At 32.2% G+C, this 22,097-nt stretch overlaps 1 protein-coding gene across 5 annotated transcripts in view; it reads left to right on the top strand.

The window, feature by feature from the left end:
* Positions 1 to 20,114, top strand: part of Eip63E (cyclin dependent kinase Eip63E) — a 68,255-nt gene extending 48,141 nt beyond the window's left edge. For all 5 annotated transcript variants that reach the window (XM_085187691.1, XM_085187686.1, XM_085187690.1 and 2 more), the window contains 8 exons: positions 1,078 to 1,283; positions 6,686 to 6,777; positions 11,175 to 11,349; positions 11,844 to 11,968; positions 12,608 to 12,744; positions 14,884 to 15,023; positions 15,998 to 16,259; positions 16,712 to 20,114. In XM_085187691.1, coding sequence (XP_085043817.1) covers positions 1,078 to 1,283; positions 6,686 to 6,777; positions 11,175 to 11,349; positions 11,844 to 11,968; positions 12,608 to 12,744; positions 14,884 to 15,023; positions 15,998 to 16,259; positions 16,712 to 16,761 — 1,187 coding nt within the window. In that variant the 3' untranslated portion in view covers positions 16,762 to 20,114. The remainder of the gene's footprint in view (positions 1 to 1,077; positions 1,284 to 6,685; positions 6,778 to 11,174; positions 11,350 to 11,843; positions 11,969 to 12,607; positions 12,745 to 14,883; positions 15,024 to 15,997; positions 16,260 to 16,711) is intronic.
* The last annotated feature ends 1,983 nt before the right edge of the window (positions 20,115 to 22,097 follow it).

The raw sequence follows: 22,097 nt of genomic DNA, 5'->3' as shown, positions 1-22,097 counted from the left end.
CTAGCGGTTACACCCGCGTGAACTATGTTATTATTAATTTCTGTCTCCATGACTACGTCCTAGTGACGTCTATGAAAAATTTGAGACTCCCAGCATTTGTAGTAACGAAGTTTCATACAAACTTTCAACCCCAAAAACAACCCCTTCGGAGACGAATATTGCAAATTCCCGTCTTAGCGATCACCTACGTCCTATAAGTAACTCCTATGCAAAATTTGAGATTCCTAGCACTTGTAGTTTCTGAGATTTCGTGATGAGTGAGTGACCTTTCGATTTTATATATATAGATAGATGTACGGATACCATCTTTCAAGATATATATTTAATTATTATATAAATATTTCGATTATTTATATACATAAAAAAAGTATCACAAATAAGACAAAAACTTGCGCTATAAATAAAATATATTATAAATAGCCCTAACATATCAAATGGTTCCCATCTTTTATATTATTAACCCAATATCGTAGAATGTGGCGAAAAAATCGCCAGTTATAAATCATAACATTTCTCCCATCGCTCCCCCCCATTTTTATCCGACTTGATCGATTGTCTTCATAATCGATTTGTATGATACAACCGATTTCTATGATTTATGCGCCCCGTGTTTACGGCGAGCTATAGCGCCTTTGTGGTGTTAAAGGAGTGCTCTTCAGAGCGAAAATATTGACGATGCTAGCAAAGTAACTTTGGCTATAATCGCTTAGATACTCTTTTTGTTGCCGTTGATCTAGACATCGATAAAAGAGATTTATACCACAACTTCGATTGGTGCTTTTAGAGATATTGCTTCTAAATTTATCACTACGTATTCCATCTCTTTTGATTTAAATTCATTCCTTAATTGTAGTACTTGATATTGATTATTTTGTTCAGGTATAAGGTACCTATAGTATGATAATATACATGTATACGAAAATGTATAACGTAAAAAAATCTAACTATACTGATTTGGTTAAAATACGTACAGTCTACGTCTTAAGAGACTTTAATATTGCTAAGTGCTTCTGCGCCTTGGGAAAGCTATTACTGAATATATTTAAGCAAAGTAGATCATATTCAATATTGTTCCAGAGTGGAGCGGTGGTGCCGGTAACGGGGAGTACCGTGTCAGGAGACAGCTGTCAGTCTCTTCAGATTCGAAGCTTTTAGACGAGGGAGCGAGGGAGGACGCAAGGGTGGTAATGAGGCCGAAACGACCTCCTAGGCCCAAGTCTGAGGCATTCCTTGGACCGCACGACCATTCAAACAGACGCACCAAGCGGTTTAGTGCCTTTGGGGTAAGTAATCTGTATATTAAGAGTTTACTACGTTACAAAAATCCCTTACGTTTTACGATTCATTTCTGTGATCCCATAATATTTTTATTTTTGCGCCTTATAAATCTGCCAAGATGTTCGTGGATCATTTAGCAAGGCACGAACCACTCGGCCACTCGTAAAGGTCCCGTGAGGGTATAAGAATAATGACGCCTCTGTGCGCTCGGCGAAGCAATGAGAATGAATACAAAAAGAAACAGCGTCTAACTTTGATCGATGCACAGTGATATTTAAGATCATAAAAGTGTGCCGTTCATTTTTTTTCTGTTCATCATGTAAATTAAAATGATCTGACATGAGATCCTTCAGTGAAAATCTTCATATTCGGAAGAGTGAAACGAGAATATAAATTAAATCTTTATCTTAGTATTTCATTTAGGTAAAAGTTAAAGCAGTAATTTTAAAGTTTTCAAAGAAATTAACATATAAAGGAAACCCGCGACGTAACTTTAGCATACAAAATCCTTTTAAGGTACGAACTGTCTTATTAAAAACACATAAACTGTATTTACACAAAGAAATATATTGTCCCAAAGCAGTAACGCGTCGCAAGTGAAACACACAAATGTTGTCATTATGCATTGTGTGCTAATGATTAATATCACTTTTTTATGTGTTCTGCATGTTTTTTCCAGCTTTACGCTGTATACCATTACGAGGCATTGCTTGTTGAGTGGCGGAACTTAACGCGGCACCTTTGTCTCGACACTGGAGTGAATAAATGAAAATAATAAATATTTCATTTCCGCAAGTGGGAATCGAACCCACTGCGCTTACACGCTTGTGCGCCACGACTGATCTTAATTTTTATATTGAATGCAAATTGTTGATCGTGCAAATTTCTTAGCTATTCCAATATGCAACGAGCCTGCCCATATAAATGTAGAGTTTAATGCTTATTCAATTTTTAAACCTTAATTTTTCGAGTATCCTAGATAGCTGTTCCTAATACAAATAGTAACTTATACTGTAGAGAACTTTCAATAAAGTCGTTCCCATTTCGATTAGTTTGAGCAAAATAGCAGATAGCTTATATTGAAGCTGTATTTGACTATGTCTATATTAACATTGAACACATGTTGTCGATAACATGTAGGTACTTTTCATTTGTATCGTTTTTAGATGCTTTTGTGTATGCATATCTAAATCTTTTCCCTAATCAGAGGTTCAGGCCAGTCGTCGGCACAAGCATGTCTATGTAGACGCGACATGTTATGGGTTGGATTTCCACTCGAGGAAATTATATGTTTAATATCTCTTCGCTCTGGTGTCGTCAACGCAAAGAACGGCGTTGAGCTCCGCCGCAATGCTTCTAGAATTCAGCGGAAAGTGGGTAGCGGCGTGTCCTAACACCAGGCTCCCTCGCCTATCCTGCTACATGCGGGATACTGCGTGAAGCTGAAAAGAAATGGTACGGAATAGCTATTTCTACACACAGCGCCTGAGCCCGCATGACGACTGCTCTAACAAACCGTATCACATTAGTTAAGTCAAATATTTAGACAGGCGCTGGAAGAAAGCGAAACGGTGTAAGCGGGAGTTAAATAATGGTAGGAGATAACGCTAAGCGCGCTCAAGTATATTTTGTCATGAATTAAATTCTATTGTTAATGGATTTTAAGGAAATTTGTATTCATGAGGTTCCCGTGGCACGTATATCTTAAAATAAAAAAAGGTTCTGTTAAAAATTTCTTTGTTGTTCCTATATGGTCGTTGTTCAGCTAAGTTATTTACATAAACGAAGCTTCCGTAGTGTTATATTGATTTCGATTTCATACACAAAATTGATTTTGGATGAGATATACTAACCGTTCAGGCAACAAAATAGCAGAAACGATGCGCCCGTTGCTATTTTATCTATTTGTAAATACAAATATGCAACCAAAATCTGGAATACAAGATCAAGATATTATGTTTTTAGTTTAGCATTGGCTCGTATCTTTTTGCTCACAATTTTGAAAGTAAATATAATTATTCGGCCAATTTTTTTAAGGATTACTGAATTTAAATTATTAAATTACAAATAAAAAATTTTATTTATTATATATGACACTTTTAAGAAACATATTATGCACTGAAGTCTTCTACTACGCTTCAGAATAGTTCACATTAGACGCTAATCGTTATAAACAACTTTACTGCCATGGCAGATACACCGCACGATAATAAAGTGCCGCTACGTTCCGCACGGACTGTGCGCCTTTACATTTTCTCTCTTTGTGCTCTAGAAATATACTGCCTATTGATTGATATTTATTGTTCTCTGAAGGACGAATAAGAAACTGAAACGGATTTTCTTGGGGAAAAACAACTTGAATAAATTTAGGTTTAATATTAGGTATGTCAACTAAAAATAGGGGTAATAGTGTGGTTGTAAACGTGACAGGCTGTTTCTTCGCTTTGGTGTCGAAGCGAAACGCGGTGTTGAGTTCCGTCACTCAACAAGCAAATGCCTCTACAATATATATAAAAATCTGTCTGTTTTCGTTTAGAACTAACAAATACAATCTTAAAAAGTAATAAAGCAAGTTGAAAATGTTTACCACAAATTCTTTTAGTTTTAATCTCGCTTCGATATAAAATAAAAGAGCCGTGCAATTAAAAAGAAAAGTTTCTTGAAGTTGTTTAAGTTTTAGCCATTGGCAAAGACTTTTTAAAAACAAGTGAAAACGGAAAAACCTATCGTTTTTTTCCTGTCTTAATCTCTCTCTGATTATTCTATAATCATAATTAACTATTAAATTCTTCTTTATGTGCTAGTTTTTTTTAAGATTTTTGAGGCCATTGTGGTACATTGAGACGCTGATTGTAAATGCAATGGTTGTGGGTTACTTCTCCGTGGGGTCGTTATATATAATAACTAGTGGACCCGGACGCGGCTACGCCTGCTTGAACTATAAGAATATTTATTAAATATTCTATAATATATTTATTTTTATAAGGATGAATCAAAATATAAGTTCATTTTGGGTGACGTTTTCTTGAAACAACAAAGAAACTTTGCAAACCGGTGCTTAGCAACGACGGTTGTTATTAACATGGCAGAATAAATTGCATGTCAAATTAGAAAATATTTTAATTTATTAGTACATATGTGTAATGTAATATTATATAGCCTATAGCACTTCTGAAGAATGCAGCTTTCATACAAAACAAAAACAATGTAAATCGGTCCAGTAGATCCAGAGATCTTAGCGTTCAAACAAACAAACAAACAAACTCTTCCGCTTTATTATATTAGTATAGATATATAAATTACTAGTGGACCCGGACGCTGCTACGCCTGCTTCAACTATAAGAATATTTATTAAATATATTCATGAAATTATTTTCAATTTTCAATAGAATTAGTAAGAAAATATAAGCTTAAATAATCAAAAAGAATAATAAGTAGAGACATATTATTAGAAAAAATTATCTGAGTTATTGAAATTAATCAACAAAAGGATTAAAAGTAACTAAAGGATAGGTATTCTTAATATTAGAAAAAGTACCTAAAGTTTTCCGTGCGTGCGTACATAGATATCGACTCTACGAAATAACTAAACATTTCTCTCTATTAAGTAGGATAATTTTAGCGGGCAATATCAAATAAAATAAGAAGAGAACCAAAGTGTAGCTTAAATTAATTATAAACAGCAATTAATTACATAAACATTTACAATAGTTCGAAAATATATGAAAATTGATAAAACTGTCAACGTCATCTGCTTGTTCGCGTCGCTCACACTATGCCGCCCGTAGGCTAGGTCATTTGGAATCAGTGACGTCTCCTTAATTATTTATTAGAATGCTATACAGTAAACTATAATTTCAATCTAGATAAAATGTTAAGAGTGACTATTCATAAGGATGAATATCAAAATGTCGCGGTAACGGTTGCGTAGCGACGCGACGGTTGTTACTAACATGGCAGAATAAATTGCATGTCAAATTAGAAAGTACTTTAAAATATATTAGTTTATATGTGTAATGTAATGTTATATAGCCTATAGCACTTCTGAAGAATGCAGCTTTCATACAAAACAAAAACAATGTAAATCGGACCAGTAGATCCAGAGATCTTAGCGTTCAAACAAACAAACAAACAAACTCTTCCGCTTTATTATATTGGTATAGATTCTCATCTTCCTGCTATGGTAGACAACGTGAAGTTCCACCACTTAACATATTTATAATATCTGGAAAACATATAACAGGTTACGTAGGTTGCTTCTGCCTAACCTGCTTTGCGGTAAAAGCGTGAAGGTGCTCTAACATCTTATACTTACTCCTAATTTTAGCGTAAAGTGATAAATTATATAGGGCTTTTTTTTTAAATATATCTATATGTATATATAGTACACATTCCAATATATTTGACGATATATTTTTATTGAATTTATTGTAAAACATTGCGTGTGTACTTATAATTTGCCATAATTTACATACGAAGCTTAATGAGTAAGCTCTTTATATAAATATGTTATTGTAGCAAAGTAAATGATTATAAATTTATTATACGGTTAAGTACCCCTTTATCAAATTAACCCTTTTATTTTAAAATTAATTAAATAAACAAGCTTTTACAATATATTTTATTAGAAAATAAAGTTCACTTGATGGGTGTACGATAGGCACGAAAGGTCACTTTTTAGCTAACGGTTAATAACATTATTTATTGTTAGAAGCAAAATTAATATTGTTAATTTAAATATTTATGTTGTATAATTAAAATAACATATGAACGTATTAAGTGTGTTTTTAACTGGAAAGTATACAAGCGCAAGCGCGTGACGGTTGTGGATTTAATTCCCACTTGGATAATGAATTATAATTTATCAATATTTTCATTTCCTTGCTCTAGTAACACAAGACAAAGCGCGGTCTTAAGTTTCGCGACTCAACACAATATTTCTCGAAAATTCTGCGGTAAGTGGGGGATGGAGTGTCCTAACACTAGGTTCCCGCGGCCTAACCCTGCTATATGTAGGGCAGAGCGGAAACTAAAAAACTAGAGAACCACAAAAATGTATGTGGAAAATAAAATGATTTATAATTATCATATTAACGTACTGTATTCTATTTTTATTAGCTTTATACATAAATAGAAAATTCATTTATATTTATATACTTTACACGTGTAAAAACGTGATTGACGTCATCAGCTTCACGCTGCATCCCGCACACAGAATGGCAGGGTAGGGATGTGATTTTTTCTTATCTACCCATATGTAGATATTTAAAGAACTAAGAGGGGTTCCTAGTCTGCTCTTATCCCTAGTTAATATCAGTAGTTATATAAAATATATATGTGTAAGTTTTACTTTTAATTTTATAATCAATTGTTTGGTTTACTAATTTATGAATATTTTGTTTAACAGGGTGACTCCCCGTTCGGCAAGTCCGAGGCGTATATAAAGCTGGAGCAGCTAGGAGAGGGTTCTTATGCTACAGTTTACAAAGGTTATAGCAAGTGAGTATAAATATTTGTATACAAAATATTATTGCACTATACTCGTATTGTTAAATGAATATGGACGCTCAAGCGTAAGCTTGTAAATGAGACGGTTGTGACTTCGATTTTCACTCAGAGGGATAAAATATGTTATATTTTGTTTTCTTAGCTCTGGTGATGAGATAAAGCGCGGCGTTGAATTCCGCCACTCAACAAATAATGACTCCAAAATTTAGCGATAAGTGGAGAACGGAAATTTCTTAATTGGAACGGAGTGTATTAACACTAGATTCCCAGGTTCCTTCTGCCCACCCTGCTATATGTATATGTTAGTAAATATAATTATATTTACTTGTATTTAGATAATTATGTAAAACTTTAATTTTGATAAAGCAAAAATAAAACTTCATTCACGTGTCACTTAAAGAGGCATTAGCTTTACGCACTAATACTATTGTCATACAAAATATAATGTACATTGTTGTCTTCCATATTATTATGTATGTCATAAAGTTATTTCTACTAAACACATAAATATGTAAACATAGTAATTTTCTATTATTAGTCATTTGTTTTTAACTTTTCACATATTTTATTTTGTAGTGGGCAAGTACATATACTACAAGTATGTTATGTAGCCTAGTCAATAGTAATTACGAGTGGCGCCGTTTTATGTCCTTTGTGTGTTTTAATATACTGTTTGTTATATTCATTTATAGAGGACCGAGTCTATTGTTGATTGCTTGATGATTTAATGCGTAACGTTTTGTTTATCTAACTCGTAAATATTGTACTGTGATGATTAATGAAAATTGTTTGTATTTCTGTATATACGAGTATATATTAAACATGCGCACGCGTTCACGCTGTAAAATATATGTTTTTTAATATTTTAATCCCTCAAGTGGGAATCGATCTCAGAACCGTCGTGCTTGTAGCCACCATTTTGCCACCGGGTTTTAAATAGTAAGATGAAAAGATGTGACGTTTCATTGTTTTTTATAGTAGGCACCTGTTTGTAGTGCAACATTTATAAAACTTTATTCAAAAGTTTTAATTTTATTCTTAGTTTCAGTCTTTGTCAAAGTATAAATCTAAAGTTTCCAAAACTTATGCTGCAGTCTCTAACTTGAAAACAAGGCTCGGAGAATATTTGTTAGATATATATATTCAAGATGTTCAAATTTTTGTACGGCAGCTACTTTCAGTTTAAATTTTATTCACATGACCTGCTTCTCGCTCTCTACTTCTTTGACTTCCTCAGTTTTTAATTACTATTTTGGATACTACTAAATTAAGCATAACGCTTAAAGAAAATTATATTGCATTCAAATATTCAATTGAAGGATGTCTCCTAAATATACGATAAAATACGCATGTTTTATACACGGAGCACGTACATATTATATTGAATATTATACAGCTTGATTGTAATTTCAGTGCCGCCCACGTGTTGCCCTGGTAAATTAGAATGTTCACAAATTTTCCTACCATAATTCAATAATTCATATTGCTATTCGTATTCAGTATAAAATGTGATAATAATTTGAAATATGCCAATTTGATTCGTCTAATTTTGAATATGTACACAATTTTGTATTTAGAGGAAACTAAAAAGTTCTGTAGTACCTATATAAAAAAATTGGAAAGAAAATAATGTGAACCTTCAGGTTATATAAAACCTAAATTTATTTCCGCTAAACCTAAGTATACACATGTGTAATATTATATTGATTTATTTAATCGATACTATTTTTGCGACTGACTTTACTTAGATGCGAATAAAGCATTATATCATTTTTTTAAATAGTTCTGACATTTTCTACAACACTCAAAACTGTTAACCTAAATAATTTCGTCAAAATTTCATTCAGATCTCTTCCGCTCCGCAATTCTAAAATGTTCGAATGACTGGTGTCGCTTTGTGGAATATTTTCAGGAATAGCTGACACCGGTTTGCATAACTCCGCCTAATGCGTGGTATGCAATTGTAGTGCTTCTGACTTACGTACACTGTAATATGAGAGAATTCCAATATTTGTTGATGTTTGACGATAATGAATGTAATGTTGTTTTGTTAGGCTTTTTTAAGTTTTTTAAATTTTATATGGTCTTTTTTTATAGTATTTTTATAGTATTCGTAACTCTATGGTAGAGTCATTCTAAGTAATTAGCTTCTTCAACATTATTATTACACTAGTGGACCCGGACGCGGCTACGCCTGCTTCAACTATAAGAATATTTATTAAATATATTAATTAAATTATTTTCAATTTTCAATAGAATTAGTAAGTAAATATAAGCTTAAATAATCAAAAAGAATAATAAGTAGATATACATTATTAGAAAAAAATATCTGAGTTATTGAAATTAACCAACAAAAGGATTAAAAGTAACTAAAGGATAGATATTCTTAATAGAAAAAGTACCTAAAGTTTAGAAAAAGTACCTAAAGTTTTCCGTGCGTGCGTACATAGATATCGACTCTACGAAATAACTAAACATTTCTCTCTATTAAGCAGGATAATTTTAGCGGGCAATATCAAATAAAATAAGAAGAGAACCAAAGTGTAGCTTAAATTAATTATAAACAGCAAATAATTACATAAACATTTACAATAGTTCGAAAATGTATGAAAATTTATAAAACCGTCAACGTCATCTGCCCGTTCGCGTCGGTCATACTCACACTGTGCCGCCCGTAGGCTAGGTCATTTGGAATCAGTGACATCTCCTTAATTATTTATTAGAATGTTATACAGTAAACTATAATTTCAATCTAGATAAAATGTTAATAGTGACTATTATATTTATTTTCATAAGGATGAATATTAAAATGTCGCGGTAACGGTTGCGTAGCGACGCGACGGTTGTTATTAACATGGCAGAATAAACTGCATGTCAAATTAGAAAGTACTTTAAAATATATTAGTATATATGTGTAATGTAATGTTATATAGCCTATAGCACTTCTGAAGAATGCAGCTTTCATACAAAACAAAAACAATGAAAATCGGACCAGTAGATCCAGAGATCTTAGCGTTCAAACAAACAAACAAACAAACAAACAAACAAACTCTTCCGCTTTATTATATTAGTATAGATAGAACAATTTCGGTGACCTTTCTTTATTAAAGAAATTAATGTCGCAAGTCGTTATCCAATTGTTATTATGCTATTTTATACAATCGATAGTGACCTTTTAATTGAGGCACTAACACGCTCACTGGGCTCCTAGAACATGATTAGAAATGTTTGGGCAACTCCAATTAATGCATAAGTTTTCGCTAACGCTAGCGAGTTAGTGAGACGGGTTCGAATAGAGCTAATACTGGTTAAACAAGGAACTACAGATGTTCTACGTGGGCTAGGATTTCTTGCACAATCTACAAGTACTGACTTATTATTTGCTGAACGCTCTATTCTTACGTTATATTAGAAATTCTACTCCTAAATTATGAGAAGAGAGTAAAGCTAAGTTAAAGAGTAAGCTTTTAAATATTCGGTTCTTATTTATGTATTTTGTTAAGGCTAATATTTTATTTTCTTTTCTTTTCTTCAGAAACACGTTTTAAGTTTCCCAAGTAATAGAATTCGTGAGTGATTCGTGATTGTGAGTTTGATTTCCACTCGAGGAATTAAAATATTTAATTTTTCGTTTCTTTGCTCTAGGCCGCAAAACGCGGCGTTGAGTTCCGCCAGTTAACACGCATTTTTCCAGAATTATGGGGAAAGTGTAGCGGAGTGCCTTAGCAAGAGAAATCTCCTGCCTACCCCCCTACATGGGGGATACAGCGTGAAGCTAAAAAAAATAAACAAATTGAAAAAACCTTTAGACATTTAAAGTATACAGGCAATTTGTATGCCTCGCACCCTCGACAAATTAGTTTACGAATACTTGAGATTGAATAATTAACTCCCCATTACAAGATGGCGTTAAAGGAACTTGCCACTCGCGTACGTAACACGTTACGGTGTCGCATCCTGTGTTGTTAAATACATTGTTTAGTTCCATACAATAGAAAGTCGTTTGCATTTTGTATTTTCGAAGGGTGGTTAAGAATTCAATAACCTTTGTGTGGTAATTGAAGTTTTATATTACTCTAGGTACAAATATCTCCGGTTTTTCTTTTATGGTTGATATTGACAAATTATATATAGGTACTTAAATAATAACGTCAAGCTGCCTGAGATAATTTTAAACAATATTTAGGTGTAATATCAGAAACTTTTAAATACTTTTAATTATTATTATATTTGTTTTTTAATTAATTATTTTTGTAATATTCTCTTAATTCAGATTTATGATAGATCTCTTTAATTAATGGTAAAAAAAATATCTCTATATATAACATTTGGCTGCCAAAAGCTTAATAGGAGCTTTTCAATTAACATGAAAAATGTTTTTGTTATAGTTTAACACAGCAAGTGGTAGCCTTAAAAGAGATAAGGCTACAAGAGGAAGAAGGCGCACCTTTCACGGCGATACGCGAGGCGTCGCTGCTCAAAGAACTGAAGCACGCCAACATCGTCACTCTGCACGACATTGTGCATACTAGGGAGACACTGACATTTGTTTTTGAATTTGTTGTAAGTAGAGAATAGAGAATAGAGGTTTATTATTATTATGTAATCTTTGAAGCCTGTGGATCTTTGCGCAGTGGTCCGCGTCTTATTTGAAACGTGATGGTTTTGGATTCGGTGTCCATTCTGGGTAATTACTTTCATTTTGATGGTATGGCAAAGTGTGGCGTTGAGATTTGTTATTTGACACTTGCGTGTTGTTTTGAAGGTGGGAAACATAGTGTCTTGACACTAGATTTGCTCTTCCTATCTAGCTATACATAGGATACAACATGAGGTTGAAAATAATATCTTTTATAGAAGGATGTTTTTAATCTATAAAGATAATGTTATTTTTCACTCATAATTTTTAATGTATAGCCGTAGGATTTTTTTTCACATTATGTTACTCCAAAGTTTATTTTCTGTTTAACTTATATTGTATATGTTTTAAACTATTTATAGTTTTATGGTTGTTGTTTGTTATATTTAAGATAATTATTCTATGTGTGTTTATACAGGATACAGATTTATCACAATACATGGAGATGCACCCCGGCGGTCTAAACCGACACAACGTTAGGCTATTCATGTTCCAGCTTCTACGGGGGCTCGCTTACTGTCACCGGAGAAGAGTTTTACATAGGTAAGAACACGTTGCTGTCTAATTAATGTCTTATTTAATTATTTAGTACATTGGCATAAGTTGATATCAATTATATAATAGCTATAAGGTGTAAATTGGATGTTTAAAACTTTAAAAATAATAATAAAACTCTTTATTGTACACACAAAATAAGAAATAGGAGAATACAAATAAAAGAATATGGTACAATAGGCCTCTTTACATACTTTCTAATTATTTCTTGGTATTGTAGATTAAAGGAACCTTTACTTTTTCTACTTCGTGGAATGTATAAATTGAATTCTATTACACTTATAGTGAATGGTACAAGGTTATATGATTTCAAGTAACTTTTATAATTATATATAACTGGCATCGCTTCTACGAGGGTTTAGTATGTCAACTGGCAGCGGAAGGTCATACTAAAGTGAAGGCTAAATCATATGGAATAAAATTAATTAAATTTATCATATATGTTTTGAGATAGTGGGTCTGACAGTAAACGCAATGGTTGTGGATTCGATACCCACTCGAGGGAATGAATTACTTTCAGCTTCTGTGAGATGCACTGCGTTGAGTTCTGTACTCCCAATAAAGGACGAAAAGTAGAGAATGTAGGCTGAAATAAATAAATAACATATATTTTTACTTTTCAAATAGGGATGTGAAGCCACAGAATTTATTAATAAGTTCACACGGTGAATTGAAATTAGCGGATTTCGGACTGGCTCGTGCGAAGTCGGTCCCTAGCCACACGTACTCGCACGAAGTTGTCACGCTGTGGTACAGGCCGCCAGGTTAGTTTTGTATATTTTATATTGTTTTAAATAATGTATACGAGTATTCATATGTTGAAATAAGGTAGATTGTGTGTTGGATACCCACTTGATAAGGAATCTATTATTTTCCATTTCGTCGCTCTGATAAAGATACAAAATGCAGCGTAGAATTCCTCCACTCAACACAATAGCCTGAAAATTAAGTGAAAACTTGGGAAAAGAGTGTCATGACACTATATTTAATCTGGGCAAATCAGCATGAAGATTTTAGGAAATGTATATTTTGTGTTAAAATATTTAGAATATATTCAAACAAGAATATAAAAATGTTTTGAGATAAACAAAATTGCTTTAAATTATTCAGCAATCAATAAAATGTTATACTCGTATATTAAGTTACCTTTCAATAATGCAGGTTTATTATCTGAGAGTCGGTTGACAATCAAAATATCGATTTTTCAATGATACTACAGATCTCAATAGCTATTCAAGTCTTTCACCCAATTTATCTCAAGTTTTGGATAGGTAGGAATCAGTACTTTCAATTTGTATAAATATAATCGTTTATTGTAGTTTGGAAACTATTAACTAATATTGTGATTATTATTTAAATTATTTTCATTATATATGAGGCCGTCGTGGCGCAGCGGCTGTGAGTGTGACTGTAACGCGAGTTATGGGTTCGATCCCCACTCGAGGAAGTGAAATATTTATTTACATTTATATTTTTATTTCTCGAGGCAAAGAGCGGCGTTGAGTTCCGCCACTCAACAAGCAACGTAATTTTTTACTGTCCCAGAATTTTGTGATTGCAAAGATGAAAATCAAAACTTGTAGATGAAAAGTTCTAAAACAAGCTTTATAGAATTCCTAAGTTAACAGCGAAGTTTGAACTGGAACTGGGTTAAACCTATAAATGTTAACAACTTTACAACTAACTTCAAAGAGAATATTAATACTAAACCAATTACGAATGTCCAAGCCGTTAGATAGTTTACAGCTTAAATAAATATATACCTTAACATTTTTCTTATTCATATAAACGGAGCGAAAGGTTTTTTTTCTATTTAAAAGAAGCCTTTATCAACGTAAAAATAAGATAATAAATATTTTCTAAGATTACTTTATTTATCGTCCCAGCGTTTATTATTATATGTCACATTTTATATAATAAGAACTCTCAACACAGGACTTCCTAATGAGGCTTTGTCGTACATAATTTATGTAATTATTTTTCCATGTTAAAAATATAATTCTGTTATTGTAACATGTTTTACGATCTCGGCCCTCATAAAACGTGAAGGCGTTACAAGGAAATTTCCTTAATATTTACTGTTTTTATTGTTTTTAATAGCTTTTAAATTTTGCCTTTCGCTTTTTAATTTATGTTTATGAACTTTTTTAATAAAATTATGAAAGTAATTGGCTTTCACTCTATATACATTTTTATTAGATGATTATTTTACTGTCAATTTATAGAAGTCACATGAAAATTCCGTAGTGTTTTGACACTAGATTCTCATTGCTTATCCTGCTATAGCTTAAAAAAACAATTGTTTTTCAAATAAACTATTACAATATATGCATTTTATTGGCTTATATATTTAGGTTTTGGATTAACATAATAAAATATAATTTTGATTATATAATTTTAAAAACAACGTAGGTTAAAATTTTATGAATGGATTTAACGACATTTTGTTTAATCTCACTTGACAACTATTTTCAGTACTGACGTGTCCTCTGCGAGTAATTCTTTTAAATTGAATGATGCCATGTGCATTGTGTCGATACTACATCCGATTTCAATTTACGTTAGCATTTCAATGTAAGAATAAATTAAATTGTTAAACTGTAAATGAAAACTTTCTGATTTGTAAACGTTTTCTTTTGGAGCTTTATGAATAAAGTAATTTTATAATATAAATAAGGCCATCAAGGCATAACTTATGACAGTTTGAATCCCATTTGGAAGCGTAAATTCTTTTCATTTCTTTTAAGCGTGAGGTTGAGTTCCACTACTTAATACACAATGTTTCGAAAATTCCGCAGTGCGTATTAAACAGTGACGTAACACTAAGTGAAGTGACGTGAACCTAAAACATATACATGTAAATAAATATTTTTTATAGTAATGTGTTTATTTTTCTTTTCTAGATGTCCTATTAGGTAGCACAGAGTATTCAACGTCGTTAGACATGTGGGGTGTTGGGTGCATATTTGTGGAGATGCTGTGCGGGGTGCCCACCTTCCCCGGCGTTAGGGACACTAATGACCAGCTTGATAAAATATTTAAGGTAACTATATTGAGAACTTTCATGTTCTATTGTTGAATATTTAATGTGTTGTGCTTTTTGTTTATATAATTAATTATAATAATAACTGAAATTTATGATAACAGGCTAATTAATAATGTAATTTTCACGTAAAGTGATTATAAAAAAATGTGGGTCATCCTTTGTGTAACATTTACTAAGAATAGCTAGTTTTGTAGTCATATAGATAACAGCATAAACTTTATTAAAGAACTTTACTTATCGCTTGTTAGTTTAACTACATTCATAAAATTCTTGTATTACTAGAAGTTGAAACACAGTGTCATAATGTAATCTGTCAAACATAACTACAACTGTTTCACTCTTGACCTTTCCGCCTCCAAAGTGGCGCTAGTAAAAACATTCGTAATGTATTTATGAAGGATTTCATTGCTCAACTTTGTAGTTTTATGTGGAACTTTTATAGCTCACGAATGAATTTTATTATTTAATAGCTACGCGGGCTGGTTTCGTAGTACTTCGGTGTTCTTATTTTTTTTTCTATATAAATAAAGTATTTTTGGTACAGTTAGTACTGCTACTAAGATAACATTTTTTAGCAATTAACTAATTGTTATTAATGAAATATTTTGAGTTTTGGTGACTACAGCTTATATTAATTGTAATTAAATTTAGTTCATTCTGTAAAATAAAGTTATAAAATAGTCAATAAGGTATAAATATATAGAGTACTTATTGATGTCTATATTTACTAAACTTGAGTTTTGGTACATCAGTTTATATATAAAATGGATACATGGAACTAGTATAACTTTATTTTGTGACTCCTCTTTTATCTGTACTGCGTAAGATTGGAGTTCATTGCCAGGATCTATATTTCCTATGACTTACAATGTGGGGGTCTTCAAAAACAGAGTGAATAGATATTGACTAGGCAAGCGTGCACTACCGTAGATCGCATCAATGCTCATCAGCAAACCCTTCACGTCCACCAGGTGGTGGGCACCCCAACAGAGGAGAGCTGGTCCGGCGTGTCGCGGCTCAGCGGGCTGCGCGCGCACGTGGCGCGCTGGGGCGCGTGCCCGGCGCGCCCACTGGCCGCCGCCTTCCCGCGACTGCGCGACGCCGGCCGCGACGCGCAGCGCCTGGCCGCCGCGCTGCTGCAGCCCGACCCGGCGCGCCGCACTCCCGCGCCGCGCGCGCTCATGCATGAGTACTTCGCGAGTCTGCCTGTCAGGTTGATGCACTTGCCGGATGGTAAGTTGTTTTGTGATTATTGGCTTTAGAGATTCGTGCATCCAGCGGCCAGCTTTGTCGTGGGATACGCTTCTACTTGCATTTGCTAGATGACTAGCTATTGTTTGTAATTGTAGCAAGGTAGGCAGAGAATATTGCTAAGAGACTAGTCGTCATTTTTTGATCTTAAATGATGGTTGGCAGAAATTAAAATATTTTATCTTACCAGGGTGAAGAAGGAATATTAGTACTATAGTAAACATTGTATTGTTGCATTCCTTGATTTCAACTCGTTTTATTATAACTTAACATGATATCTTAAGAAATGGTAGAAAATTAATTATTTATGCTCACAATGTTAATTATTATATTAATAAATAATAAATATTAAGCAATTTCACATGGATGTAACATAGATATAGATTTGATTAATGTATGTATAATGTTTAATATAATGAACGTATTTGTTACAGAAGTGTCGATCTTCACAGTAGAAGGCGTAAGTTTACACCAAGAAGACTAGATCCACGCTACATTTCTCGTTCCTAACCTGCGGGACATTATTAGTTAGTACCTTTAAATTCCTATAGTTTATAATGTACGGTCGAAATAAGGTTCTTTCTTTTCGACGGACCAAAATTTCGTGATAGTCCAAACTTCTTTCCCCTCCTAATAATAAAGTTAAAATTGATAACTGTTAAAGGGTTTACTAATTTGCAGGATTTATCGACTTTTTTTTATTGTTTATACGTAAAAAATATACTTTTTAGTATCAATATATACTATTTATCATTTTTATTTAAAATCAATTGGTTTATATTTTAAACAAAAAGGAAACAGTTTTAAAGATAAGGAATAAAAGAAGCCATCGTAGCGCAATGGAACATCGTATTTATCGTACGAAAATTTATAAATACGAGGGTAATAAATTCTATTCCCACCCGAGAAAATTAAATATTTTCATGTCCTTTGTCAGGTGCGAAGGCAAAGTAAAGTTCTGCCGCTTAGCACGCAGTCAGTTAATTAAGCGGTAACAGTTGCTTACTTTACCAAAAAAATAAGAAAATATAAACTATTAAAATCTATCACATAAACATCGGTTATTTCATGCAAATTAGAAATTCTTACCTCCTTAAATCCGTCGATCGCTTCGACTTTATTGTTAAATTATCGCTTATTAAGCTTCTAATATATCCATCCATGTAATTCAATTATTGTATGGTGACAAGGTATACTGATAGGTGTGTACCGGTCTTGTATAAATATATATACTATATATACATATATGTAACAGAGCAGTGTGCCATTTATCTATTACTGAGAGTACGACGTTATTTTAAAAAAAAAAAGATTTTTACGCTAAATGCTCATAATTTTGGTAAAAATTTTGAAGAGGTTTATTTATATTGTAAGGGATATATCTTAACACTCTGTATCAAACTCGTATCAGGCGTGAATAGGTTGATGAAAGAGAATTTAAAAATTCACAAATTTAGTTAATCCAGTAGAATAGACCTATGCTAATTACGATTAAAAAATATAAGTGTATGTCGACTTATCAGTTTATTGACGCCTGGTACGGAAATATGAATTGATGCGAACAAAGATTTTAAATAAATGCTATAATTTTGTATTCGAGCTTTATTTTTTATTTGGCGTCTTATTGCACATTCCTGCGGTGCTATTCGAACTTTATATTACAATCTGTCGGGATAGAGATTTAATCGATATCGATAACCGCAATTATAACTCGCATCTTATAATCGTACGTCGTTATCGGATATGTATCTAATATATGGGAATATCGATAACGATTATAACAAATTTTCTCGATTAGAGAACATCGATTTCGTTTGCTAGTTATAATGGCTTAGCTGATTAGATTGTTCAATGTCTCTTAACTTTTGTTTGAACCGTATCGCTCTTCGCTAAAGTTTCGGTGAAGCGAACGATGGAATATTTTCAATATAAAATGAAGGGTATTTGATGGTGTTTTATTTATTACACTAAACGATTTTTTTTTAAAATGTCTACAATCAATACTCCAGTCAAATGTATTAAACTATCAAATACCCGATACGTAGAGACGTCAACTAAATAAAATTTATAATATCATGACAGATCTCAAGTTTGATAAGTGTGGGACCGTCCTTTTGTAAAATAACGTGATAGGTTCGATTATTAAAATTATACTATTTAATCGATACGACAATCGTAGGTGGGGCTAGTTGTCTAGCTGATTAGTGAATTTACCAGTTTAGTGAAATTTTAGTGGTCCCTCACGTGTAAGGTTAGGGGGTGCGTAGACACTGGCACATTGGCAACTTGAATATTGTTATTATTACTATTTTCGTTTTTGTCATAATTTAAACTAAATACGACTATCGATTTCTTAAAATAAACCTAATATTAGACAGCAGATACTAAATAAATGAAATAAATTCCATTAAAGCAATAAAATAGCGGCAGTAGTAGTAATAACCAGAATAAATTACAGTAAGAAACTTAGAATAGACTAAATTACCAATAAGAAAATTTAATAAAATATCGTGCCAAGAAACTCTGCACTTCGCTGCGTACTTCGGAAAAGATATTCTAAAAGTTATATCACATCCAAGAGTTTCATATTTTCCTGAATGTTGGGAACGTCGTCCTTCAAGGATTTATTATAGTTTCCAATCTCGGGAACATCTTGCAGAGACAATGCAAGTCTGTTAGTAGATTTTCCCATTGCATTCGATTACGTAAATGAAAACAATAAAACGGTTATTCGAAAAGTTTTGACAAGTTAAACTATTGTTTTGTAAACCTTGCCCGATAAGTTCCTGGTAAGGTAATGTCGTCTCTTTCTGTTTATTATTATAAGATAGAGAGAGATTATCAAATTTCTTAGGATCAAATTTCTTCAGGATTCTTACTATACTATTTAATTAGACTATTTCTTTGAAGCTAATGAAAAAAGAATATTATTCAGCTTTTCATACTTTGAACTACAACCTTAATAGTATATAGCAATACGATAAAGTTCCATACGAATTGAGTCTTGTAAGTCGTATTTTCACTGCCACTTTAGAAAATAATATCAAATACTAATATCAAGTTGTCAATGTGCGCGGGTAGTGCGTGTAATTAGTGTAGTGTAGTGAATAAAGAGCTTTACGTCTGTATTCATAGATGTCCCTTGACTTACAACTACGTATTACTATAGACAATTCTAGGTAATGCTATAGATGTGATGGTTATTTATGTGAAATTTATTCAGTGAATTAGGGACGTTTTTGATTACGGATATTAGAAGAGTAACATTGAGTGGGGAACGACAAACGATTGAACGTAAAGTTTAAAATTATATTTAGAATCAGTATAGAAATTTCTAAATTAATTTGAAAACGGTATTCATTGGTGGAGTTTGTTTCGGTGTTTACGACGGAAACATTTGTTTGTGAACGAATTAAAACCCATTCGTGACATTAATTTGTGTTTTTGCATTGTTCTACTTCGGTTATTGTGCAGGTGTAATGTAACGCCAAGTCTAATGACCATAGAGACTGTGCCACCGTGAATGAATACCCAACTTGGCGGCGTTAGTCGAATGCCGTTTCCCATTCTCTCGGCTTAGTTAACCCTAATTCGGCCCCAAACACCAAATTAGTGAGTAAATTGTATAGAAACGCAATACATTTCAGTGTATATGGTTTGTTGAGTTTTTCTATGTAATAAGTGGAGGTCACCCGTTGAGTGAGGCACCGGGCATCTTGCGATGCCATGTAACATAAGTATAATATGTTGTTTGATATTGAGCATTTAACTGAATGGTTCTCGTTGTTTTATACTTGTTGTTTAACCAATTAATTTCATTTTAATTTTTCAATTTTTTCAATAATTTTAACCCTTTTTACATTTTATCTTATTTTCTTTATTTTTATTTTACAAGTAACAAGTATAAAATAACGAATGGCGATATAGTCGCGTAATATGAATTATGCATTTGTAAAATGATGAACTGATGTTACAATTGAGGTAGACGTTGTATATATAGTTGTATTAGTTTATTTTTTTTATTATTTTAATTGTCTCCAACAGGGTTAGGTAAATATTAATTGCGATTAACAATTACATATTAATAATTTGATAACAAATAATGAATAATAAATTAATTAATTGTGATTTCTGCTTAAACAAATGATTAATATTTAATTGTTAATCGCAATTAAAATTTGCCCAACTCTGGTTTCCAGTCCTACGTGTTGCCATTGTTTATTTACGGTGCGATGATATTAGACAATGAAATGGAAAAAGATAGGGAAGAATGTTATTTTCAATACATTTTACGTTTTAATTATGTTTTTTTAATAGTTGCAGTGGATTTAAGTTTGTTTTGACTCTTATATATCGGTGCAACGAAACTGTTTCCATTACATCGTTTTATATTAACAAATTTATATCTGTCAATATCCTTTAATAAGATCTCTATGATTAAATTTAGTTTCGAATTTCAATATTTTGTTTATCTATTACTTTTTATTATTTTTATTAAACAGAATAAATAATATCTACGTAAATATTAAGCAGTGACTTGCGAGTGTAGTAGGTATTTTGTCTTATTCACTACTTGTCTAGCAGTAAATTTACTTTATTTACTACAAATCAATTGTTAGTCTGATATTTTAAATGGCGTTGCTATGGCATATTTTATTTTTTTAAATAAAAGTGCATCTAACATTGCATTTTTATATGTCTAATATGTGTGCATATAAAAACAGGCCATCGTGTAATCGTGTCCCAGTGGGTTCTCGTCTGACTGTAAACGCCACAGTTATGGGTTCGATTCTCACTAGCAGGAATTAATTATTTTTATTTCCCCGCCTTGGTAGATCTTTATTTTCCGCCTTTTGGCGGTTTAGAGTTTTAATTTTGGCGGAAAGCGGAGTGCAACCTCTCAACATTAGGGGTTCCCTCTGACTACACTATTTATGTACTATAAAACATGAAACTGGAAATAAAAGATTTTGACAGATATAAATGATATCCGCACACCAATGGGAATTATATGAGATTTATTTTAGTTACGATTGTGTAATACAAGTATTTTACTATTTTATTAACTTGATTTATATAATGTTGCAATTCGATGAAATGGTTTTATTTCATTTATTTTAATTATGTAAACAATGTGCTTCTAATCATTTTGAAAGAATGTAAATACGATATTTGAACTGATAATAATAAAAATTTTTATTTCTTAATGATGACTTGTGTTTTCTTGTGTTTTAGCCCTAATGTTTACCTATTTACTTATTAATAAGATATATTTTTATTTCATGTTATACACATGTTTCAAATAGTTTCTTCTTATAAAAATGTAATAAAAGAATTACTGAATTAGTACTTTTAAAGTTACTTTTTTATCGAAAAGGTAAAGGTAAGGCGAACGACCGTATGGGTCACCTGAATAACTTACCACTTTTATTAATTTATATAAATTTGTCTGAGAAATTATCAAAATTATTTCTTTTTCTAAAATCAATAAAGATATACAATACCTCTAAATTTGCGGAAAAATAAGAATCTCTAGTAATTTATCATATGCTTATTTATTTTAGTACCTATAGCTACGAAATTAGTTTAGATGTGGTTAGGTTAGTCAGGTCTAACTGCTTAACAAACAAAAAAAAAACTCAGAATTATTCTGCCTAAAACTAAGTTAATTTAAAATTCAAAACATCAAATCAAACAGCTTATGCATAAGCGGATAAATCGACCACTCTATGCCGAAAAAGTCCGCAATATCGAAGTGAAAGATGAAAATTACATGAGACGTTGTCGGGTAAGGAGGAAAATCGTGAAATTTCCAGCCAT

The sequence above is a fragment of the Heliconius melpomene genome, chromosome 7, assembly GCF_056956725.1.
Source record: "Heliconius melpomene rosina isolate 202511_hmr_F chromosome 7, ASM5695672v1, whole genome shotgun sequence".
NCBI lineage: Eukaryota > Metazoa > Arthropoda > Insecta > Lepidoptera > Nymphalidae > Heliconius > Heliconius melpomene.
Note: the sequence above shows the minus strand (reverse complement) of the source record. Positions and strands in the feature narration are given on the sequence as shown.